This window comes from Leuresthes tenuis, unplaced genomic scaffold (assembly GCF_036924035.1).
Source record: "Leuresthes tenuis unplaced genomic scaffold, fLeuTen1.0.hap1 SCAF_12, whole genome shotgun sequence".
Lineage (NCBI taxonomy): Eukaryota > Metazoa > Chordata > Actinopteri > Atheriniformes > Atherinopsidae > Leuresthes > Leuresthes tenuis.
This window is the reverse complement of record NW_027325366.1, coordinates 3,359,776-3,386,949: the sequence shown is the minus strand read 5'-3', so window position 1 is coordinate 3,386,949 and position 27,174 is coordinate 3,359,776. Positions and strand designations below refer to the sequence as shown.

The 27,174-nt window shown below is 42.2% G+C and overlaps 1 protein-coding gene across 2 annotated transcripts in view; it reads right to left on the bottom strand.

Annotated features, from left to right (window-relative positions):
* The window catches only part of pard3bb (par-3 family cell polarity regulator beta b), a 200,558-nt gene that overhangs the window by 55,312 nt on the left and 118,072 nt on the right, over positions 1–27,174 (bottom strand). For both annotated transcript variants that reach the window (XM_072397832.1, XM_072397833.1), the window contains exons 20-21: positions 16,901–17,011; positions 16,185–16,574 (exon numbers count right to left, since the gene is read on the bottom strand). In XM_072397832.1, coding sequence (XP_072253933.1) covers positions 16,185–16,574; positions 16,901–17,011 — 501 coding nt within the window. The remainder of the gene's footprint in view (positions 1–16,184; positions 16,575–16,900; positions 17,012–27,174) is intronic.

Here is a 27,174-nt window from a genome sequence, read left to right as displayed (position 1 = left end):
AAGAGATGATTTTTAACATCCAAACAAGTGAAAGTTTTATCAAGAAGGACAAAGTGTGACTTTTAAGCTGAGTGGACCTACAAAAGCAAAGTGCCATCACTAAACCAGAAAACTAAATGAGATTCATGTGAAAGGGTCATTCGACTATACATATCACCTCCAGTTCAAAACTCTTTGAACACTTCTACATCTGGACAGTAGCAGCTGTGATCGAGCCGATCAGGACAAACCTTCTGTTCTCCCGAGCCACAGCTGCCACCTTCCAGTGTACCTGCTAACAATGACCACGTTTCTGTCTGTTCAGATAGCTCATCTCTTTGGTAAACACTGGGTTTCTGGACAAAGAATTTCATCCAGGGGAGAAATCCAAAAGTAATGTTCCAAACGCTCAAAGAGCATTAATCATCAGATGTGTCTGATAGAAGAGCCTCCTTCATTTCAAGAATTGCCTTAGCGTGTCCCTCTCACTTGTGTTGTTCCTCCATAAACTGGTCATTCAACGAGTGTCTTCTCCCACAGCCTGTAAAAAACAGATTAACCAAAAGAAACCACTCGTGCCCTTATATGTCCAACCACTGGGAGTCAGAAAATTCCAAAGCAATGATGGTACGCTGGGATTGAAACAAAAAAAAGACAAGCTTCAGCCAAACAAATGAATGTTTCCACGACTGTCAGCCCGACCAGAGGTTTTTATAAAGCACAAGGTGATTCAGAGCAACTATACAAGTATTCAAGCGCTAATGAAATTAACTATCAGAAGAAAGTTACTTCATGAATTACCTTAAATCTGTGTCAGTACATCTGTTCTTTTGGCTCTTTGCAGCACATTGATCTGTGTTCCATTCAGCATATCGGCCCATTTAAACTTTTCACTGCAGGAACAGTTCTATAAAACCTGCAATCATGGACAGTATACTGCATTATAATGGCATGTATTCTAGTTTCCGTGTGTGTGTCTTTTCACTTTGAGCCTAAAAGCAAAGGACATCTGTGTCAGCAGTAACACAGAACATCCTCACACTGAAAGACAAAGTATGGAGACTGAGTGAAACCAGATGACAAAAGCACAGAATTGTCCAATCATCCGTTTATTTTATTCATTCACTTTAAAAAAAAGAAGGAAAAATCCAGAAACATTTTTAAAAATATCCAATAATATTCAGCACCAAGATGCAGTTCCTTGTGCAAGCTGACATCTTTACAGATAAGCCAGAGTATACTAACATGATCAACCTTTTCACCAGCATGTGCATCGGAAAAAACAAGTAAAGTCAGGTGAAAGAACGATTTCCAGGAGATGCAGCCTCATTTTGCAGCTAAAGGGTGGAACCTATCCCAAAGGTCCACCTCATAAAAGGGGAGAGAAAAGTATGAAAGATTTGCAATAGAATTTTGAAGGAGAACTTCACTGTCAGGCATTAAAATGAGTTTTTGAACACATTTTGTCTGTTTGGAACGGCTGGGACCGAGCAGACTTAAATGCTGACATCATCGAAGGAGCAGTCAGTTAACTCACATCGATGGTCATTTAGTAAATATGAAGAAGTAAGAAGTTAGTCCTGCCTTCAGTGCAGACGTTATGTCTTCTGGGAAAGATGGAAATATCACATAACAAAGGAAATAACACAGCAAATATCCCAGCTCACTTCATTCATCATCCACCAGTCACAGGAAGAGCAGCTGACCGATGCACCACTGCAGCAAACTCCCTGCAGATTCAGACAGATTTCTCAAATACACAACTGAGACACATTTTGTCTGTTTTAAATGGAGAAAGCTATCCTGAACTTTTGGTGTCTTACATCAGGAATGTCCACATCCGGTCCTCGAGGGCAGGGCAGGTTTTAGATGTTCCCCTGCTTCAGCACAGTAGTAATGAATTACTACTTATTTATTTTCACAAAGAATTTACAGATTTTACTAGTTTTTTTCATAAAAGTCTGCTTAATATCATTTCTTACAGCATATTTTTTGTAATCAGTTAACCTTCATAAGCACCTTAAATATAATAACTTTATAAACTACATGCTTACTGCTTACTTCTGCTATATTTGCACACTGAGGACTTAGGAGAAATTAGGATACTTTTGCACAGACTCAAAATGTCTTTTGAAATAATTTTGAAGCAAAATTTGATGTAAAAATAGATATTAATTGGAAACATTAAGACTTGAATTAAAACTGTGTGACATCAGAGGATCGGTGTGTGAACTCATACGGTGTTGATGTTGTTGTGCACAAATCGTTGTGACTGTGAGGCAACGCAGCTAACCACCACGCCACGGTGCGGCCCACTGAGAGCCAGCAAGCACTGATGTCAGAAAGATGATTCACACGTTCCAGCTCACCCTCTGCTCTGTTTTATCGACAAAGGGCCTGGGACAACAGGGGGGTGAAATGAACCCACACACAAACAGACACTTATAATTACACATAAACACACAAACAGAGGGTGCACTTTATTTGATTTAAGATGCCACATAAAAGGAAGAGGGTAGGCTCAAGAAAACATGAATGTGATAAATGCAGGCATTATGCAACACACACACACACACACACACACACACACACACACACACACACACACTTACACTTCCAGGACAACAAACTGAGGAACCAAGGAAGCTATTGATCAGCTCTGAAGAAACAAGGAAGCCATAAACAAAGCAGAATGGGATGAATTCCCTTTTTAAACTGTTGTGGGATCCCTGAACTATATATCTTTAAAAACCATCACTTTGACATCTTACTAACTCAACATCGAGCTTACAGTTACGACCAACATGTTTTAAAAGAAAGAAGGCTCTTTATTCAACCAGAAGTTGTTCTTGTCCTCTTTCTCTCTTTAACACACCCACACACACGCACACACCCACACCAGCAAAGGAAGATCAATCTCCTGCTCTTGCTCTGTCATACCAATAATAATTCCATAAATGTTTAAAAACACAATGGAAACTCAGTATAGCTGGTAATAACGCTGCTATTAATAATTAAGACCTCCGTTCCATTAATAACATGGTGACACCAGCCCTAAGAAATATCAGCATCCACAGTAAAGGAAAGGAATATGTCCTTGTCATTAGAATCTATAAATATTTACAACACTGCTTATAAAAGGTGCATTTTTTTCCTGCAGTTACATTCTGGAAAACTGTTTTCTGGCTTGCTTTAAATCAACACTGGGATCTGACATGTGATCATAGGTCATGCATATTTAATATAAATTTTTAATGGTGTAATGTAAAACCTGTCAAACACCATCTTAACCCAATCCATTCAGGAAACAATATGCATAGGTTGACAATCCTTTAGAGATGCTTGATTTATTTAATTTGTTATGCCCATCACAAGTGTAAATACCTCTAAAAGGTATTATCAGCCTGGCTCAACTAGAGTCAGAATTAATAGCATCATTAATAATTAAAGAAACAGCAGCCTGGATGATGCTATGAATCTATCAGCAACAGCAGTGCGGTATCTAAAAGAGTAAAAGAAAAAAAAGAAATTATTTACTATTTATACACAAAGAAACCAGACACAAGAAGAGATGACAAAGAGAGAGATTACATGCCGAGCAAATGTTTGTAGTACTCCCTAACAGATCACTTTGAGCTGGAAGGTTTAATAAATCTGACAGAAACAGGCCAAAGAGCTGTGGCGTATCTGACACACATCTCTGAGAATCACACAATCAGAGATGAACAAACGCACGGCCGCTTTATTGTCTCTGCAGATGGTCTCAGATTATTGGTACAGATCCAAAGTGGGAAAAGACAGAGTTAGCAGTAATAAATTATATTGCCGAAAGTATTCGCTCATAGGGGCGGCCGTGGCTCAGTGGGTCGTCCCATAAATGGAAGGTTGACAGTTCGATGCCCACTTGGTGACATCTTTTTTCACCAGGGGTGGCAGTCCACCTCCTTGTCACAGCCGAGGTGCCCGTGAACAAGGCCCCGTACCCCCATGCTCCCTGGGCGCTGTGCATGGCCTCTGTCTCTGTGAGTGTGTGACCCTGTGCATGTGTGTTCAACAGGTGCCAACCTCAATGGGTTAAAAACTGAGGACAAATTTCGTGTGTATGCATGACAATAACTCTGTTCTTGATTGATTATTTTTTAATTAGTTATAATTGATCTCAATGTGAATCCCATTCTCAATCCATAGGGTTTAATATGACGTCAGCCCACCCTTTGCAGCCATAACAGCTTCAACTCTTCTGAGCAAGCTTTCCACAAGGTTTAGGAGTGTTTATGGGAGTTTTTGACCATTCTTCCAGAAGCACATTTGTGAGGTCAGACACTGATGTTGGACAGAAGGTCTGGCTCACAGTCTCCGCTCTAATTCATCCCAAAGGTGTTCTATTGGGTTGAGGTCAGGACTCTGTGCAGGACAGTCAGGTTCTTCCACACCAAACTGGCTCATCCAGTCTTTATGGACCTTGCTTTGTGCACTGGTGAACAGTCATGTTGGAACAGGAAGGGGCCATCCCCAAACTGTTTCCACAAAGTTGGGAGCATGAAACGGTCTAAAATCTCTTGGTATGCTGAAGCATTCAGAGTTCCTTTCACTGGAACTAAGGGGCCAAGCCCAGCTCCTGAAGAACAACCCCACACCATAATCCCCCCTCCACCAAACTTTACACTTAGCACAATGCAGTCAGAAAGGTACCGTTCCCCTGGCAACGGCCAAACCCAGACTCCTCCATCAGAATGTCAGATGGAGAAGTGTGATTCGTCCAGTGACGGCGTGTTTTACACCTCTGCATCCAACGCTTTGCATTGCACTTGGTGATGTATGGCTTAGATGCAGTTACCATGGAAACCCATTCCATGAAGCTCCCTACACACTGTTCTTGAGCTAATCTGAAGGCCACATGAAGTTTGGAGGTCTGTGGCGACTGACTCTGCAGAAAGTCCTGCTCTGTCATTGTATGTGGCCGACCACTTCATGGCTGAGCTGCTGTCGTTCCCAATCACTTCCACTTTGTTATAATACCACTGACAGCTGACTGTGGAATATTTAGTAGTAAGGAAATGTCACCACTGGACTTGTTGCACAGGTAGCATCCTATCATGGTACCACACTGGGATTCACTGAGCTCCTGAGAGTGACCCATTCTTTCACAGATGTTTGTAGAAGCAGTCTGCATGCTGAGGTGCTTTAATTTATACACCTGTGGCCACGGAAGTGATTGGAACACCACAATTTAATCATTTGGATGGGTGAGTGAATACTTTTGGCAGTATAGCGTATTTATAAGATGTTTTTTTATGTGTTACAAGAGATTAATTGAGACAAATCAGCCATCAGTGTCATGACTGGGGATTTTTGCTTTGAATCTGTAGAGTACCTCCTACACTTTCAGAAAGGAGATCTCAGAGAGTCTGCATGATCCATGGTGGAGACTGGTGGAACCAGTCCTGATCATTTTTGGGGTTGGGCTGTGGTGCATGTGCTGTGAGGAACCAATGAAATGACAAGCTACAGGAGAAGTTAGATGGACGCTACTGGGAGAGAGGAGCTGTCCACCAGGCTGGACAAGTGGGGACTGGCTGTCGCAGGGACCTGAATGGTTCACATATCTGTGTTGTGGTGGCATTAAGCGTATGAATGCTTTTTGGCACAGAAGTCATGTGATCACTCGGTTAAAAGTCAGCTAAAGAACAAAAGGTACTTTTTGTTTCTACATTTGTTCACTGGGCAACAGAAAGTATCAGTTTATTACTTCTACCAGAGCCCAGAAACATGAAGTTAGTCACACCAGCAACCCTAGTTTGCAATTACCACCCCCCCCCCCCATGCGCTTCACAATTATTAGCAACTTAGCTTCTTGTAACAAAATGATAAAAAATTTAGAGCATCTGTCAGTGTTGTTGTTTTTTTGCTGTTGTATTCTTTTAGGAGTGTTTCCAGCTTTCTGACCCCCACCCCCCACCCCCACCCCCCGTTTATGCTTCTTTCATTAGCATAAACACAAAGTCATAAGTCACTTGGAAAAAAAATAAAAATCAATGCAGCTTGACAACATAAAGTAAAAAGCTTAAGAGACGGTACATTCTGTATAGAAATGGCTTTCACCTTTAAAAGGAAAGAAGGAAATTTGAGTCAGTCAATGCAGAAAACAAATGCCACAGTTAAAGATGAGCATCTCACCGCTTTCAGCTCAACATGAAATGTTCTGACCTTTTCTTTTAATAAGTCAAGCCAAGTTTATTTGTATAGCACATTTCATGTAAAAAACAGTTCAAAGTGCTTTACATTAAATAAAAGCATCACAGCGGGAGTGGAAGAAGCCTTAAAAAGAAGACAAGGCATGAACTTTTTTAGCCAATGACACAAACAGCAAGAATGAACTCACTTAGAGATGCACTGAACTGAATTAAGTTTCTTTATGTTGGTGTATCGGAGCCATTTATCTGAACACTTAAAAAAAAAGTCTAAAATGAACATTGCTATTATTTCTCTGCTGGTGTCATCTCTTGCTTGGCAACGCCAGCATACAGACCACAGTCGATAACGGTGAAAGCACACAGAAGCAGAAATACAGCTTTATATCGACTGTGTGCTCGCCTGTGTGTTCTCCCTGGTGTCCGGTTGTAGAGCACAGGATCGTTATCAGCTGTGTCTTACAAGGATCAACTGGACCACAACAACGGACACAGGTCAATGCATTAGCTCCATCTTGCATTAGCATCCTCCATCTGTGTCTTTCTCTGTGGTGCTTCGAATCCCTCACACAGTATAAAAAACACACATGAGATCGCTTGTCAGAGATAAAAATTGATTTTATCAAAGTGACTAACTGTCCATCATCTTCCTATATGATTCCCTGACGCTATTTGATCTGTTTTGGCATTTAATTTCCTTCACTGTGAATAATTTAGTACACTAAGTCAAATTTCTGATTCTTTCATTCTGATCTATTTTCAGTTTCTTGCACCTCAAGTTATTCTTTTCCAATTCTCTCCTTCCTTCTACTCTTCCGAGTGTATGCAGGCAATCATCTCAGCTGTCACTGCCACCTCTACATTCATATCATTCATCCCTCCTACTCCATCTTAATCTCTGCATCATCTGCTCATCTCCCCTGCCCTGCCTCTGTTTCCCTCCGTCGTCTCGCCTTTCATCTCGTTTTCTTCCTCCTAATCTCCCTAGCTCGTGCTCGTGCTCTAATTAGCTGACATCTCCACTAATGAAGTTTGACAACAAAAGACCACCGATGCTGGCAGGTGGGTCAGAGGGGAGAAAAGAGAGGGGCAGGAATGGAGACAGAGGGGTTGTGTGAAAGAAAGCCTCGGCAGCGCAGCGTGGTTGTGTATGTGTTGTGGGCACATGTACGGGCTGTCAGGTTTCTTCGTGTCTTTCTTTGCCCCCACAGATCTAACAGGAAGTGACACATGTTTTTAAAATGCAGCTGACAGGATATGACACTGCCTCTGATGCAGCCCCGTCTCCACACGGGGAGTAATTAGCGCTCTATCGACTGCCATGACATCAATCAGACTAGCTGCCTAAATGCTGTGCACAAGAGACACACTCAGAGTGGCAGAGCAGGGTGGCATCTCATCATAAAGGAAGTCAGCGGCTGCATGAGTATAGAATAGAATAGAAAAATACTTTATTCATCCCCCCATGGGGGAAATGAAAAAAACTGAAATAATAACAGAGACTGAATACTGTCTGTTCTGATATTATTTGGACACAGACGTATATGTGTGCATGTGTGTGCCAAGCAGACAGAAAGTGAGCGCTGCAGGTGGTAAACGGGCTGGCATTAAATCACGTGGGGGGGTAGTCTGGCTAGACATTTCCCTTTGACTTATACGGCTGTGCTTGTGGCAGTAGGCCTATCTGCCTCATGTCTCAGCCAACAGTATCTGTGGATGATAGTGAAAAATCCAACGAGGGAATCTGTTTATTTCTCGCCCATCTCTGCAACCTTTCATCGGATCTGTTTTCATCACGAATGCAAACATTTTGCTCTCTGTACCGTTGCAGTGCTTGATGTCAGATGATCATGTTAGAAAAACAAAACTAAAGATGGTATGGTAACGTTTTACCTCTACCTGCTAATGAATGGAGAAGCGAGGCCACACACAGTGCTCCAGAGCGCAGCCTGCGTGCAGAGCAGCGCCGGCTCCGCCTCCGTGCAGCGCAGCCGGCTCCGCCTGCGTGCAGCGCAGCCGGCTCCGCCTCCGTGCAGCGCAGCCGGCTCCGCCTGCGTGCAGCGCAGCCGGCTCCGCCTCCGTGCAGCGCAGCCGGCTCCGCCTGCGTGCAGCGCAGCCGGCTCCGCCTCCGTGCAGCGCAGCCGGCTCCGCCTGCGTGCAGCGCAGCCGGCTCCGCCTCCGTGCAGCGCAGCCCCGCCTCCGTGCAGCGCAGCCCCGCCTGCGTGCAGAGCAGCCGGCTCCGCCTCCGTGCAGAGCAGCCGGCTCCGCCTGCGTGCATTTGCTTATTCTTTTCACCCTCTGCTCTACACTTTATTTCTCCACAACCGCAGAAGCTAAGAGTACACCCACCAGAGATAAGTGCTCTTCTCCTGTTTACACAACGCAGAGTATTGGTGGGACATTTGCTGCCACCAAGGTGAGGTCTTTCCCCATTTCAGCAGGGCCAAACCAAAACTCAAGCTGCGTGACCTACAACAGCGTGGCGTCATAGAAACAGAGTGCGCTCGATTGGCCTGCCTGCAGTTCAGATCTGTTCCTACTGAAAAAGGACGGCATATCATGAAGTGGACAATGAAATGATAATGTCCATGGGTCACTGAGCAGCTGAAATCTGTTACACACTACATGTAACGTAGTGCAGAAAAGCAAGGGAGACACTAAAGACATGGCTTATTTCACCTCTGTAGCTAACAGCAGGAAAAAACCTTCTCTGCGGTGAAAATACAACTGGACCGAGCCTCTGTTCAGCCAACAGGATGTGCATTACTACATGTTAAAAAGCAACAGCTTTAAAATGTAATGAATAATTAATTATTCATGCACTTGTTTTCAGTATAGCTAATTAACTCTATGAGCTATATTAGGAGAGGTTAAAGCACAGGGAAAGTTGCACCCAAACCCGACCCCTGATTTCTTATTCCGCTGTGTATTCTAATGCACATTTTGTTGTTATTGTGTATCTCTAGAGGTTAGATGTTGAATTCAATCCTTTTTTTATAATTGTTTATGTCATTTAAACAATTATCACACAGAAAGCATTCACAATTACTCTGACCCACTGTAAAAAGGCAAACGCATCTGTGCAGTCACACTAAAACTGTTCTGGGCATATCAAAACTAAACATTTCAATGGAATTAAAGCTTACAGCAGCACACGGCAGCACACGGCAGCACACGGCAGCAGACGGCAGCACACAGCAGCACACAGCAGCATACAGCAGCACACGGCAGCACACGGCAGCACACGGCAGCACACGGCAGCACACGGCAGCACACGGCAGCACACGGCAGCACACGGCAGCACACGGCAGCACACGGCAGCACACGGCAGCACACGGCAGCACACGGCAGCACACGGCAGCACACGGCAGCAAACGGCAGCACACGGCAGCACACGGCAGCACACGGCAGCACACGGCAGCACACGGCAGCACACGGCAGCACACGGCAGCACACGGCAGCACACGGCAGCACACGGCAGCACACGGCAGCATACGGCAGCACACGGCAGCACACGGCAGCACACGGCAGCACACGGCAGCATACGGCAGCATACGGCAGCACACGGCAGCACACGGCAGCATACGGCAGCATACAGCAGCATACAGCAGCATACAGCAGCACACAGCAGCACACAGCAGCATACAGCAGCATACAGCAGCACACAGCAGCACACAGCAGCATACAGCAGCATACAGCAGCATACAGCAGCATACAGCAGCATACAGCAGCATACAGCAGCATACAATGAGCAGGAGCAAAGATGAGCAAGACTATACATTTGTCCCCGAGCAGAACCTTTGTGTTCTGATGTTTTTAGGATAATTCTACCGTGTGTCCTTTGGAGAGGCTGAGTGTATGTGCCCATGTGTCCTTTTAACCATGTACGTGCTCCAAAGCGGGCGGATGTCCTTTGCATAGAATTTATTTTTCATTGAGAACTACTTGTGCAAATACGAGAGGCGGAAATCATAAATGAGAGGAAGAGAGTGCAACAGGGAGAAGAGAGACCCAGAAAGGGTCTATTGAAGGAAGGCAAGCAAGCAGGGAGGAAGGGATAGAGCACACGAGAGCCTCTTGAGAGCTTTTTCTTATTAGGCAGGCTGAATCGCACACTTTGAGTCCGGAAAACACACGCTCTGGCCCTTTCCTTGTCTAACCCCCATTACGCTCCATCAACCCCCCCCCTCTAAAAACCTCTTCTCATTCTTCCCTTTTAGTCCTCTCCACATTCACCACTTTCTACTCCCAGCAACTCAGTTCAGTTTATCCTTTTTTCTCTGCTTTCCCATCTACTCCTTTCAGTTTAATTTGCCCTTTTTCGCCCCGAATATTCACTGACCCCCTCTTCATTCTCTGTGCACGTCCTCACTCCGTCCACCTCGTTCCCCATCTCATCCGCTGAATTATCCCAAAACATCCACTTAGCCTCTTTACCCCCAAATCCCTTGCTACCTCCTCTTTTCTCCCTTTCTTTACAATGGTTGGTCCACTTTGCTCATTCCTGCAATTATCTGGACCACGTATTATCCATTCTAAAACATCCTCTTATTTTATGAAAGATTCATTTCAGGTTTTTTCTCATTCATTTCTCCAACTCTTGCCTTACTACTTTTACTGTTTTTAAGATTAAGTCTCTCTTTTTTCAAACTGTATTTTTCCTTTAGCTTTAAGCAGCTTTTTTTCTTTTTTTTAATTCCCATCTCCTTGGTTCTTAATCCTACTTCTCACCTTCCCTCCATATTTTAGGGCCAAAACACCCTCAGTGTCTCTCTTGTAACTGTAACCATTTGCTTGTGGCAGTTTTGAAGTAAGCTGAAATTTCCCCATTTGTTCACAAAGAGAGTCAATGATGCTAAAGTCTATGAAACATCTATCCTCTCTAAGGTAAATTCCATAAACATATATGAACTTGTACAAGCATCTTATGTGTAACAAAGCACACTTTGCTTTGCTTTTTTTCAAATCAACATTTCATGAGTTTCAAGTCTGTTTTTAAACCAATGCTAATCCTAAGGTTCATGAACAAAAACCAAAGCTGAACAGAATAAATGTAATAATATTATTTACAAATCACCAGTCAGGTTACTACTCCTAGTGCCAATGTTGTCCTATAAAATAATGCGACTACCCAAAACTGCACACACACTCAGACCCTCTGCTCTGCCACGGCAAAGCAGCAACTGAACATCCCCTAAAAACTCCTTCCACAGTGTGCATGTGTGTGTGCATGAGGAAAAGAGTGTGCAAGATGAAGACAGTGCATAAGTATAACTGTGTTAAGAGAAAACATCTGTGTGTGCATGCTCAATGAGCTGAGAGGATGTCGGATTAATCAACACCGAGGAAAGGAAGCCTCCGCAGTGACCAGCCAAGCATCGCTGAAAGCTCATCTGTATGAGCTTGTTACAAAGCAGCTACCTCTGTCTCTGCTCCACCAGTCCAACTTTTGTGTACCATTATTAGCAGTTTATGATGAAACCGTGACACTGTGTTGCATTGTCTCACAGGGACGAGTATCTTATGGGAGTTTTGTTGGACTGCTTTACAGAAAGAAACCCTTTTTTCTGAATGTTAAACAAAAGCAGAACTGCTGCTCATCCAAGAGTTTTTCCAGGGAAGGCAGATGGTTGTTAATCCTCTTTAGACAAGCAAACTGAAAACAAACTTAAGAGAAGCAAAACTAAGCGGGGAGATGGTGGCAGAGATGGAATTTTGTCTTTTCATTAAGATTAAGGATTTTCATTTATCCACATGCTTTTCTGCACACTTCTGGTAAACTTCTCAGGCATATGATACAGTAGGAGCTACTGAGTTCTGTCAAGAACATACACCAAGTGTAATACTACACTAATGGACTTTGACTCACTTCGCTCAGATTTCAGTCCATCTTTGAGCACATTTTGACAACCCTAACCCTGGCCAACACATCTGCGACACATTCTAAAAACTTCATTGAAAGTCTGCAAAGTCATGACTATGGGCTAGATTCAGTTGTGAGACTTTGTCCTCATTAAATGGAAAACAAACACACCCTGTGTGGACCTGCTTTCTTTCATGTTTCTTATCTTTATCCTCTGCACATGTGCTGCAGTACTCCTTCTCCCCCCTCTGCCAAGCTCACTCCACTCTGGTCTCTCAAGGCTGATTGTTTTCTAATTGGTGTAGTGCCAGAGGTCGTGGTTGTTATGGTAACCTGCGAGGGGCACTTGGAAGGGTTAGGTACTGGTGGATTGGGCCAAGGTGGGAGGGGGCAACCACTCAAGAAAACTGAGGCCAGCTTTTATCCAAGGCTTAGGGGGTCACTTCAGAAAAAGGACTGCATGTGTAAACGTGCACCTGCCCATGTTCAGACTCATTGTGGTGAGAGGACATGTTTATACCATCAGCATACTGTGGGAGGTTTACAGGTAAATGCTACGGTGGGGTAAATACAAGCACTGGTTATGCTTGTAGTTGCAAAATTAAAAAAAACAGGCTATGGACTGCGTTGAGTGTCCTTATGAAGACAGACAGGCATGCTTGACTTTGATCAAACAATGGAGATCCTATCATTAAGCTCTATTTAAATTGAACCTCAGTCGATGACTCAGTCGATGACAGAGTACAGACTGGAAACAACCTCATATCAGCATCTTCTAAGCAGGCGGTGTTTGCTTAGCTGATGCTGAGACAGAGATCAGAGACAATGAGCAAAGAGAGTTACTGGCACAAAGGATGAGAGTCCGACACATTAGGGTAAGGGCCGTATAATGTAGAAACTTTGCTAAACCTCAACTAAATGCATGCATGTATGCTATTTTTAAGTGTGTGTGTGATATGAATCATGTGTGTATGATTGATGCCTTTACTAAATGAGTCTGCAGTAATCTCTGCCATGCATAAGACATTTGTCGTGCCCTTTGGAATTAAAGGAGATGGGCTTGTTGAGAGGCAGACACCCAGATTTATCACTGGGATGTGTGCTTAAATGTCTGGGTTATTATAAAATAGTTGTTAAAGAAAATCAGCGAGAAAGAGATAAATCAAATAGCTAAAACTATGAAGTACATAAATAACTGTACAAATGTATTGAGCCACCGCTTATTTCTTTCTAATTTGGTTCCAAGCAGTCAAGAGTTTCAAGTAATTTTTAAAGTGGTGCTGAGGAATAGTTCCCAGGCTTTCTGAATGTCTTCAGTTTTTCTCTGAATAAATAACAAAATAATAAATTTTTCAGTCCAGTCCTTGTACTTGTGTATTTTCAGAGGGATGTTTTTTGTTTGTGACACTGATCATTCAAAAAGGCTCCAAACTAAAGGGATGAACCAGTGTTTTGTCAATGTATCACAGGCAACTTTAGCAGAGAAACAGTTTGAATTTCTATCTTTTGTTACTAGCAGCCTGTCACAAAGACACATCATTTGTTCCCATTTCTTTAGCTGCATCTATTAAAAACAGCAAAGAAAACACAGTTTGACAGACAGAAAATAGGATTTCTGCAGCAACAAGGTGATTCCCAAAGAGCTATTAGCTGAAAACTTGGCATATCTCAGCATGGTGTGCAGTGTGTCCTTAAAACATTTGAGGAAACTGGACAAGTGGAGGACAAAAGAAGAAGTGTCAGGCCTAAAAAACTATCTACAGCAGATGAACAGGATCTGAAAGTGATGTCCTTAAGAAAGAGGAAAAAATCCAGCTGTGACCTGACAGGACCTGAGAGATGCATCTGGACCTTCAGCTGATCCATCTACTGTTGGCCCAAGCCTCATCAGAAATGGTCTCCATGGAAGGGTGGCTGTCAAGAAGCCGTTCTTAAGGAAGGGAAACAGGGAGAAAAGGCCGAGCTGTGCCAAATGACACAAGAAGTGGACTGAAAATCAGTGGCAACAGGTCTTATGGAGGGATGAATCCTCCCCAGAGCCCGGACCTCAACATTATTGAAGCAGTGTGGGATCATCTGACAGAGAACGGAACAAAAGGCAGCCCACATCCAAAGAAGAGCTTTGGGATGTCCTTCAAGAAGCCTGGAGAACTATTCCTGAAGACTCCTTAAAGAAATGACAGAAAGCTCGTCTCAGAGGGTTCAGGCTGTGTTGGAGAATAAAGGAGCTCAGACCAGATATTCACTTTCAAACTCTGTTTTTTCTCACACTGTATTTTCAGTTAGATTTCAATAAATCACAGCACCTGTTTCCAGCTTTCCTAGCAATAAATAAAGTAATGAGGATTGACTCAAGACTTTTGCACAGCCCTGTATGAAGAGGTGTATCGATAAGGACATTTCAGAATTGAAAAGAAAAAAACTGCAGGGAAATCATTTGACTCCAAGGAGATGACGATGTTTGACCACGAAAATGAAAAACTGTCTGAAGTTTTTCTCAACACTACATTCCTGATAAGTTGTTATCTGAAAAGTTTTCTTTTCACAGAATCAAGCATCATGTTCAACTATTTCTTAACAGCGGAATGTGTGGACTGATGTACCCAGCTGGCATGAGCACACCTTTCTAACATTTTGTATCACTAAGTTGGCACACACACATGCATCTTTGTTAGTTATATGGTCAATCCACCATTCTTTGCATGCATGTATGGATTTTGGTGTTTGTGTCAACGCTGGTGAGCTTCATTGCTCTGCTGATGGAATTCCTTTGCTATTTTGCTCATCATCAGGTTTCAGGAAGTGATGATAAACGAATAGCACCATCTGCCAAGACTGCTGTGGTGCATGGGTGGAAGATTCCAAAATTAAGACAATTTCAGATCCAGTGTTTCCTCTTTCAAAAAACAGAAGCTTTAGTAAAGCTCAGAAAATAAATACTGAATACATCAAAGAACGACAAACTGAGTTTCAACATGTGAAATCTTTGAAGAAAAGCCCACACTGGATGTGACGTTCGGATCGGACGAGCTCAGAACATATAACATGTGCAAAGTCATTTCATAATAGTATCATCACTTAGCTGTCTACTGGGATCAAGGTTTATCAGCATGTAAGCCGAAGCCATATATGTATATTTACATGCTCTAAAGTACAGAGACACAAGGAGACCAGAAACCAAGGCGTACCAGATTAAAATCTGCAGTCACAACAACTTCTTAAAGAGTATTTTACCAATTCCCATTTTCTTAATGGCTTAAAGCACATCATTTGAGAAGGATCCACACACTTGAGTGGAAACAGATTTTTAAACAGTTCGCACTTTATCATATTCTCAAAGAAAAATGCACCAGAAGTCAAGGTCAAAGGAGGCTTGACTTTGGAACATCCACGATTATGCATGAAGAAAACGATGCAAACAAAACAGTGTCAGGAAACATCTCTATGAAGTCTGGAGCTGTCCATCACACAGGTTTACTTCCTCGCTTTTAAGACAGGCGCAGAAATAAGGTGGATGCACGTGTGTTTGTGTGTGTGCGGCCGTGGATGAGAACATCTCTACTGGCAGATATATTCCAGAGTTAGTGAGGTGTGACTGACATGTTAAAGGTAAAACAGTCGGATTGATCAGGCCCACAGAAGGCCCTGAGAGGATTTTATTTTCAAACACACACACTACGTATGTCTATCTATTGTCTGAAAAATGCACACACATACAGATGGTATGGTCTGTGGCAGATAAGCAAGATTTAAACAGGAGAGGGTGAAAGAAAGCAAAAAATATGAAGCATCAGCGAGATAATATTGCTCTGTAAATGTGGAGAGCAGAAGAGGGAAAAAGAAGTGAGTTAGGTGACGGTGTACTTGGCCACTGTCCCTGCCTTTGTGTGGAGTGAACCCAGACAGTGGCAACCACCGAGGAGGCCCCAAGAGACTCAACGGAGAGATTCCCATTCATGGCCAGCATGAGGATGTGGCGAAAGGTTTATCCACAGCTTTGCGAAAAATATTCATGAGTACACGGTATAAATTCTGCTCCTGTGTGAAAGTCCTCAACCAAAGCTTGTGTGCAACTGAAAAATACATGAATCTCACCCTCAAACAAAGGCGATTTTCAGACTTTTCTACCTAATGAAGTCACTGAGCCTTACCTTTCATTATCAGGAGCTGGAGCAGGGCCAGGAGCAGGAGGAGATGCAGTTCCGCCGCCTCTTTGTTTGTTGACTTTGGCATACAGCCTATCAAGAGGGTCATCCTCAGGGATGGGACCAGCTTCCTTCACATGCATTCCATGTCCTGGGTAGCCAGAGGGGCCTTGGGGCGAAGGCGAGCGGGCATAAGCGGGCTGAAGTGTACTGTAGGGAGGTGACTGAGACAGTGGCTGTGGCACTGAACTGATATCTCGATCCCTGAAAGACTGAATTCGGGCATAGTTGGGATCTGCGTCATCATCCTCAAAGTCTGGATATGCTGGCCCACCACTGACACCTTGCTGGTCTCTGGCCAGTTGATCTCGTAGCTCAGGGTGCCCTGCCTCAATCCTGAGTAACAAACACAGGACCAATAAAAAGGTATACATCATCTCTTATTGTAAGGCTCGTTTTCGTGGATGAGACACTGATTGTTGACCTACGACAAGAGCCACCAGAGAGAAACATCTTCAAAGAAAACATGCAAACGCACACAATAAACTCAGTAATGGCAGTCACTAAGGAGAGATGGACAAAGACAATAGAGTGAAAAGCAACACAACAAAAGATTTACAGACTGCTTTCAGTGTGTGCTCCATGAAAATGAAAATGTGCACATGTGTCATTACTCAATATAGAGGATTTAGAACATGAATAAAAACAGTTTTACGCCTCACCTTTCTCTTTCTAATTTCATCCTCTCAAGCTCATGGTCACTCAGAATGTCTGACTTTTGCCGTTGCAGAGCTGCCTTTGCATCTTTTTTGTCCTCCTTTTTCTTTCCGAATCTGGATAGAGAAAAATTGTGACATAAAAAGGAAAGAAATGTCATCAGAAACAATAGAGAAACAAGGAGAAAAAAAACATACAACTGCGCTGAGATTCTAACTGATTTAAATGATCAGATAGGATGGAAGTAGAAGGACAAACAGCATTAACACCACTTTCACAACAAAAACCCACAGCCATGCGCATGCAAACGCAGTGACATGAACGCCGATAGACACACTGTGTTATTCAGTGTTAAGAGCTTCTAGAACATCCTGTCACTGAATGTCAAGAATAATATTTGTTGCTTTGACTCTTCTCTGCTTCTTTCCAACTTCTCACTCACAGACCCACAAAAAAAACACATACGAAAGCAAATGACACTAAAGTACAAGTACATTCAAATTAAAAATGACTAATAATCAGAAGTCAAACCTCCAAATACTGTTAAACACATAGAAGTGGAAGTGTGTGCACAGGCAACTGAATCAATTAAACAGAAGAAGAGCATGAGTCAAGCGGTTTTCCAATTAGAAAAGCACTCGCCACCTAAATTAAAAGATGGCATCTACACAATAGACAAAAAGGATCATTTAAGTGGCCAGATATCAATACTTGAACCACACCAGTCAATACCGTTAGTGTGTGGTCAGCATCAACAGCGTGGTCAGTGCTGGAGTCATTTCCTGGAGAGGATGCACTCGTTGTGAAACGCACAAATCTGACTGAACATCACAATGCTGATGAATTCTTTCAGTTTATAACAATGGCTTCAGACTTTGAGGAAACATCCATATTTGCTTAAACAGACAAATATTCTATCACTCGAGGAAGCAAATGTATCAATGACGTCATTTTCATGTCATCTCCGAATTTGCCATTGAAAATAATCAGTTGAGAATCTGCATAATCACAACAGACAAGTGACTTTATGAATGATTGAGTCAATGCTGTGCTGTGCTGACAGCAGCAGGAGATTTTCATTTGGGGTATGAGATATAAGGGAAGTATATATTTCCTCCATGCCACTTGTATCTCAAAATGTAATCATCCCATTGATTTGAAATAAGTAACTCTCAAATATAAAAGGAACATTTCCACAACACCAAGAAAGGAAACTTGGAGTGCATTTGAGTACAACCACTTGATAGACAGAAAGTAGAGTCATGTGAGAAAGTAAAGCAAACTTTTTATCAATGGTATGCTGGTTTTAGGCTTCAGGACCAAATATAAACCACATGTTCCAAAAATTAGATGAATACAGCCACAAATCCAATCCAGCTTTATTTATGAAGAGCTTCACATTACCACGAGGACCAAAGTGCTGTACAGAATACATAAAAACATTAGAATTACAAATGCACAGGCAAAAAAACATAGAATACTAAAATCCAAAATACTTTAAAACACATATAACCAGCCATGCAATAAGAAATTTAAATAAAATAAGCACAAACTAAATCAACATCTCATGTGGTGTCAAAAGCCGAGTGAAGAAGAAGAAGTGATTTAAAAACAGACAGTGATGTAGTCTGTCTGATGTGCAGTGGTAAGTCATTCCACATTTTAGGAGCAGCCACAGCAAAAGCCCCCCCCCCCAAGCATACATTCTGCTTTAGGCCCACTGAGGAGCAGCGGATCCGCTGACCTGAGTGAGCAGGAGGGTGTATAATGGTGCAGCAGCTCGGAGAGGTAGGAAGAAGCAAGGCCACGAAGAACAAATAAAGAATGTTAAAATCAATCGTAAAATGTGTGGGAGGCCAGCGTGTGAAGCTAAAATAGGGGAAATGTCCTCATATTTGCGTTTCCCAGATAAAAGACGTGCCGCAGCAAAGTGCTTCCTATGGAGAATTGATTTTATTGTGGCCAACTGCCTTATTTGATAAAAATTGACTTCACAACTGGTCTAATCTGACTGTCAAATTTAAGATCAGCATCCACTTTAACTCCAAGGTTTGTAATGGCTGACTTCTTACATAAATATCATATCTCAATAGGGGGAGTCTCAGCTGTGTCACTAAAAACCATGACTTCAGTCTTACTCTCGTTGAACTTTAAAAAGTTGAGAGCCATCCAGGCCTTTAAGTCTTCAAGACGTTTTAGCAGCGAGTTAACAGATTCCATCTTTCTTTTTGAGAGGGATAGAAATCTGACTATCATCAGCAGAACAGTGGAAGAGCACACCATGCTTCCTTAATATGGAGCCAAGTGGGCAAAGAGAAGGGGGCCTAAAACTGAGCCCTGTGGCACCCCACATGATAGAGGAGCAGAGGATGATACATGGCCACGCAGGCGAACACAAAAGGTATGATTTTCCAAGTATGATCTGAAATAATCCATTGGTGTATCCCTGATGCCCTCAGATGAACATCAACACGTCACTACTTGTTTCACAAAAAGTGGGGTGGCCATAATGCAGCTGGTAGATTGGTCATCTTCCAACTGACATGTTGGCGTTTTTGATCCCAAACTGTCAATGTGACAAAGAGACTTTGGACAAGACACTTAACCCCATACTGCCCCTGCTATATTCATCAGTGTGTGTTTTTAGAGAAAAAGCATTACATAGAGTATAGGGGTTAGGGTTAGGGCTTCAGTCTCTGTCTTGATATACCCAAGTCTTTTCCATGAAATGCGGTGGGTGTCAGTGTGATTTATATCTCTTTCAGGAGCCATTCAGAAGCTAAATAAAGAATGCAGTCATTTATATCCCACTCATATGGTGCTTGAAAAGAAAAAACAAACCAGAAGCTTTACAGCACAGCTATGTAGCAAGTATGAATTGGTGAACTGAACCATTCAAGCCTGCTTAATAGTTAATAACTCCAACACAAATACTGTGACCTTATAACATGCCCTATGTTTTATTTATCAGGTGAATTTATCGATTAATTATCCCATATGTCCACACATTTTCCTTGTAATACTGCTGATATGTTTGAAGTACAACTGTACCTGCTTAGGTACTATCTAAAAGGAAATCGTTTTCTACTTTGAAGTACAACTGGTCCACTGTTTTAGGTTTAATAAAATAAAAGTGCGCCAAGGTAAAAGGTTCCTTTGAAATGCATAATGTGCACTGGGGGGGTAAAGCCTATTTACCACCCATAGAGGGGGACTCAATGGGCAATGAAGGGCTGCAATCATCTGTGTGCATTAACAGAATGTGTGTGTATTTGCCACACAGGGGACAAGCCTTGCTCTAATTATTGCTACCTACAGAGGCTTACCCTTTCCTTCAACTCTCTCCAGCCCCACCATTTACCCCTCCTTCATCATTTCACCTTTTTACGTTTTACTCTTTTTTTTCCCCCACTCGGCAGTGTTCCTGTCCTCTCACCACCCTCATTTCTGACTCATCCTATCTGTGTCTTTCCTCATGTTCACCCCTTCATCTTGATCCCTCATTTACATTTTGCTTATTCCACTTGCTCTAAAACGTCTTTGTCTTTAACATCGACCATGTCCTCCTCAGCTTTCCCAGGGCTCCATGTCATCCCTCTCAAGTGTCAGTTTATCACAGAATATCATTACATGAAAAGAAAAAGGATGGAAAGCTGCTTCTGCAGGTACTAACAACTAAACGTGTATTTAAGACAGACCCCAGATCCTCAATGAAAGGAAAGGAAGGGCGAAGGGACAGTCTGTGGGACTCTGTTTGATTGGGCGGGGAATGCCAAAAGATTTCACACCTTCATTTGGTTCAGTTTATTTTCACACTCAAAGCAGATCAAACAGCCAGGACAACCTCACACAGTTACAACAGCAATGTTAATGGGGTGCTATTGCCCGAAACTTAACCAGGAAGGAAAAAAGCAAGAGGAAGAAAAAAATCCGCTGGGACCAAAGACGGAAATCCAGCCCTTTCAGCTGGGTTGTTCAAAACAAGTTGGAACTATAGCCACAAGCAACCGCAATTTATAATCCTGTTTTTTTTTTTCTATCCAAAATGCACTGATCTCTACGCCACTTCCTCTCTTTGGTTCGTTGGATAGTCCATGGGGTTCATTTGCAACCGAGACCCCCATTTTCAGGAGGACAAAAGTTTGCTTGTTTGGTCTGCACCAGAGTACGGACGAGCTTTCACACCTGCCCAAGGAAGCGGACTATCCGAGGAAACAAACTCTGGTCCGGAGTAAACAGCCCTAGCGTGAAAGTATCCTAAAAAAGCACAATTTAGCACCGAGATCGTCTCTATTTTGTTGATTTGAGGATATTTTTAATAAAAATATTAAATTTAGTGGACATTATCCAATCAGCCAATCATCTGGCAGCTGTGCAATGTGCAAAATCATGTAGATACAGGCCAGGAGCTTCTGCTAATGTAATGAAGAAGTAGGCTGGACGTATTCCTGAGTCCTGGAATTGTAATGCACAACAATCCGCACAGAATGATAAAGGGGAAAAAAAGGTTTAACAAGTAAACCCCTTGTTGATGACAGATGTCATGGCAGAATAATAAAGCCACACTGAGCGGACAGAACGGCTACAATAACTCAGATAATGACTCTCTGCCACTGTAAGATGTAGCCTGTTCTGATGAGTGATCAACTTCTGGCTTGCCATCAAAAACATGAATTCATGGATTTGCCTTGTCTATGCGATTATTGTTGCTGACCATGTGCGTCCCATTATATTTACTATTTACCATCTAATAATGGTGACTAGTATGAAAATGCCTCTCTCACTGAGGCTCCCCCCAGTATTAGTACAGAAAATGTTTCTCAGTGTTTGGTGAATGTACATTTGGAGCTAAATACCTAGAGCATGAGAGGTATAACAACTTCCTTCCTTAGTGTATCACTTTCTCTCCATCATTAGATACCTCTTTCCTTCTTTTATCTCCTTTTCCGAACCATCTGTTTTCTTCAATTTCTCAAGGAGGCAACAGAGTAAAGACTGATAACAATAAACCAACAACCATTTAAATATTATTTACCAACATATGGAAAAAGTAAAAGGAGAAAGAAAATTAAGAAAGAAAAGGGAGATATGTAAATATAATGGATACCTAAAGTCATGTGAAAAAGAAAGCGCACACACACACACACACAGATTTTATGTGAATGTATCAGAACAAAATCAGAAAAATCTTCTGGTCCTTTTTAAGTCTAAGAATTTTGTAAATACAACCTCAAATAAAAATATCAATAACCACATACTGTTTTTAATGATTTTTACAATAAATACATTCCATAAAAATGTACTACTGCTGGCCTTTGAAATGCTGGCCTTTTGGGTAACCGAGTTTGAGCTAAATGTAGGTAATGAGTGTCAGTTAGTAATGGCAAGAGCAAGATTGGATAAGCCAGACGGGTGCAGCAAAACAGAATCTAGCTGCAGCAGAGAAATGCGTGCTGACAGTGATTGCATTTACTTATAGTCAGACATTAAAGGGGCCCACATTCCAGTAAAACAGTCATCTGAATGCTGCAGACCTGCAGAGTTAGTCCAGACACTAACAGCAACTTATCGGATGAGACAGACTTCAATGCAACACCGTTCTACAGTTAGAAGCTGTGAATCAGGGAAATCTTTAATGCTATCAGAGCTGGAACACTGCTCTTCATTTATGAGAGGTTGATGCGGCTTTGTTTTTCAGAGTTGTGTCGATGTAGTTCATTATACATGAAATAAGCTAACGTCGTTGATGTAAGAGATGCTGTTGAATTTAAAGAAAAAAATGTCCTGTGGTCCTCTCTTCTTCAGCTGCAGAGACAATTTATGTCATTATTTGTACACACACACACACACACACACACACACACACACAACAGATAGATGGTAAGTAAAAATGACTCACAACATGAATAAAGTGGAAGTAAATTGGCTTACTTTGACATTTTTACACATCAATGTGTTGAGCAGCAGGCTAAAATATAATTTGCTTCCATTTTACTTCTTTCTGTCATTTTCAAAGTTACCACAGCAGCCTGTCAGCAGTTCCATTTTCACATTTTTCCTTTTCAAGTTGTCTTCTGTTCAACAAAGACAATCATCTAAATCACAAAGCATTATCTCAGTCCAACTACTGCACACAGTGTTGTCAGAAAGGTCTTTCAGGTCAGACTCATTTTTCCTATTCCAAGTTCTTCTATTCACCATTTTGCTATTACCTTCTTATAGTGAATGAAAGCTACTAAAAAGTACTAAGTGGAAAAAAAAACAATGGTGTAAAATAACACACACACAGTTTGTCCAACATCATCACTCGAGCGTCATTTCACAAGGAATAAGGAGTAAGATTAGCAGCTGATTAGCAGCCAGTTAGGATGAATACATTACCTCTTGTCATGTCATTAGTGGGAACAGAATGGTAACATGAATATTAATGAGCTAACACCACAATCTGTATGATGCATGTATGGCGACTCATTTGCAAGTGAGAAACATTCCCAAGTTTCTTAAAGCTCCCTTCTGTCTAAGCAAAGTGAAGACGAACATGAAACAAAAAACAACATTCAAATGGCACCATATGTGTCAGAAAATCAGCCTCATAAAACGGAAAAGTCAGGAACAAGATGCAAGCAGTCGTGCAGTCTCAGTGTCAACTCTGACAAGATTTCAAGTGTTTCCAAAACTTTATTAAACATACCATTGCTGCAGATGGTGGCCAATGGTATGAGACGGAGGCCGTTTACACCTACAAACCAGACTTTAGCAGCTTTGGATGTTTTAAGGCTATATCAAAACCCTTTACCGTAACTGAAAAATAAATCTTACCTTCAGCAATACCAGTAAAATTAAATAGAATCTTTATTGCCGTCACAAAATAACTGATAAACAGTAAAATCCTGTATTTGGACCAGTGAAGCACCATGTAGAGCAGAGAAATCGGTTTGAAAGCACCACTCTTCGGCTCCCCCTACAGGAAACAAGCTTCCATCTGAGCCCTGCACACGCACAGCTCACACATGAATTTGTAGTCATGCTGAAAAACTGAAACCTTCAGAAGCCACCAAAAATTTATAGAGAATGTGTAATATTACAGGCCCTAACAAGAATAAGAAGGTATATGTTTTATACTATATTCTGTTTGTTTATGCATTTGACAGACACTGGTAGGCAGGGGTCCCTACCCTAGGGGATTTGAACCCAGGTCTCCCACATGAAAGGTGGCAATCTTACCACAATATATATATATGTGTGTGTGATGAAAAAAGACAAAACATCTGCATTACTTCTGATTTGATGGACTGAATGTGACGTATGAGTGAAACGTATACATGTGCATCATAATTCACTGAACATATTGCTGTGCCATGTACTGCAGGACAGCAGAGAAGAAAGTCTGCAAAGTCTTATTTCCATGTTAGTCTAAAACAGACCCGAGGCTCCATCTGTGAGACAAAGGTGATGTCAGTAAGGTGATGACTTGTGTTTCAGTTTCAGGTACAGAACATAACATAGATGCGCACACTGCCATTGTAATGTTACATATTTCCTGTTAGTCACGATGCTGAGTAAATGTGAGTAAATAAACATGTTTATCATCTCCTTTGATTCAACACAGAGAAGGGAGCTGATCACAAACATATTCTTCTCGTGAGTTTCAACCTGCACTGAACAACTTCACCGGCAGAGCCAAGCAAAGCAAATGCTACAGTACAAGAAAGCTGATAAGTTATTACTGGAAGCAAGAATGAAGGTACCTGTGTTTGTGTCTGTTTTTTTTTTGTTAGTTTTCTTTTCTCTGAGCTCCCTCCAGCTGTAAATCCAATCTGATGTTTGTTCTTGTCCCGTGTCTTGCTCGTACTCTTCTTCTTCACTTCCTCACATAGAGTTGCCTTGGGTCTCTTTGCGGTATCTACTTCAGAATTAATTACTTTTTCTTTTTACTTTATTTGTAATGACTGCACTGTACCCCCCCCCAAACTTATATTGTAATTTATCTAGTTGCAGGAGTGTGACGTGGCACCATGATGGTGTTGTACAGGGCAGGAAAATCAAGTATCTCAGTCACCGGGCGCTCTAGGGCAGTTTCAGGTCTGTAAAGGTGCAGAACAAAGGTGGATGCACTTCAAAATGAGTACGGAGCACATTGCTTTAAAGTTCTCTTGTGTTGCTTTAACAACAAACAAGTAAAAATACAGATATGGAACAGTAAGCTGGGTGCTCAGGGGTCTGACACCCCTCTGAGGGTTGTGTCTCTTGGTAAAGGAAACTCACTGAAAAAAAGAAGTGAACACACATCTGTGACTTTCACTACACCTATTCTTTCTGCTCTCGTGCCCTTTTGTCGATCCTTCCCTCTGCCACTCCTTAGTCACACCCTCCCAATGCCATCATTGGTAAATGGATCCTAAGGGAACGGGTGACTGACGGGTGTGACACGATGGGGAGTACATGCGCACACACACATACACACAGACACTGATGATTGGCAGGCATGGCATCAGTCAGTGACATCCCAATGACTTCCTGTCACCATGTTTGATTGGCAGAGTCCTTCCCCTGTTTCAAGCTTGTGCTCCCTCATTATGAAACAATGACAGGCGACGTCGGGTCAGAAGACAGCTGCAGCTTTTTATTTATTTATTTTTGACTTTTTTTTGCAAGGGAAATTTGAAGTGATCTTTTTTGCCCGGAATTTGCAGGATGTTTACTCAAACCTGACCCTGTAATGTTGTTTCTAAACTGCTTTAGAAATCATTTCTGGGAATTACTGCAACTTTTATTTATAACTGGCTCACATAACGTTACTTGTTTTTATGAATTTTATCTATTTTCTCTGCAATCGTGCTCCTTCTTCACTTTTATGTGTTTCTATATGCTTATTCTACTCAATAGTGTTTCTTTCATGCATACTACAGAAGAACAGAAATGAGTGAAATAGCAGTGATCACAAGAGGTGAAAATCATTTACTCAAAAGGACACCAGGATAGGCATCCACTGTAGCAGGAAGAGGCCAAACATGAAATGAATAAATCAGACTGATGGTATGGATCATCTAGTTTTTATGTTCCAGTAACTGGTGACATACAGTAATCGGCCAGAACATTATGACTTCCTGTCTAATATGAGAAGGTGCCCCTTTGCAGTCATAACAGCCCCAAGCTGCAGAGGCATAAACTCTAACTGACTTCTGAAGTTCTGCTGTGGTATCTGGCACCAACCTGTCGTAATGAATCCTTAAAGCCCTGAAAGTTCTGAGGTGATGCCTCCATGGAAGGAACTTGTTTGGGCAGCACATCTCAGAGATGCATGATTGAAGTGATATCTGGAAAAGTATCCTGCAGAAAGATGTCACTACCATCAGGGAAAGTGTGCAGTTGAGGAGCAACAATGTTAATGTTAGTATCATCTACATTAGTGGCCAAACCCAGGGTTTGACAGCAGAACATCACAGTACCCTTATCGACCTGCCTTGTTCCCATAGCTCATCCAGGTCTCCCCAGGGAAGGGACGCTCTGGCCAGCCACATGATGTTTAAGAAAATGTGACTCGTCAGACCGAGCTGTTCCATTGTTCCTTGTTTAGTTCTGATGCTCACATGCCCGTTGCAGACCCTTTTGGGACGCATCGCTCCCACGGTGCATCACGACCACGTTATCAGTTCACCGGTTCTCCCTCTTTGACAGGTCCTGACCAGTGCTTTTCTGGGAACATCCCATAAAAGCTGCACATGGAGACACTATGACCCATGTCAAAGTTGCTAAAATCTTACCGCTTGCCCTTTTTTTTCTCTCTGCATCAAACACATCAAAGTCTTCAGTTAAATAATACTCACTTCCCAATGAATTCTACCCACGAACAGGTGCCATTGTAACGAGATAATCAGTACTTCTCACCTCACTTGTGTGATGGCTGATGTGCATTTGTGAGGAACAGGTCTATGGCAGAAAGAAGAGGGCATGGCTCTGGAATGAAGGGACCAAGCATGAAGCAAATCAAGTGTGACTAGATTGGGATCGTCTGGTTTATTTGGTAACAAGCTGCATGTGTCTGACTGTGTTGATGAAGCATTGGTTAATGATGAATGTCAGAGTAATATGGACATAACATTTACAGTAGCTGTCCTCCTGAATGTCTTAAAAAATAAAATAAATACTACTGTCTGTATTAGTGCTGTACATGTAAAAGCACTAACTCAACTCCAAAAGACATCATTACCAAAACACAGCCAGAGCCACCAATCAGAAAATCGCTTTCAAATAACAGGGACTTCAGTCCATTTACCAT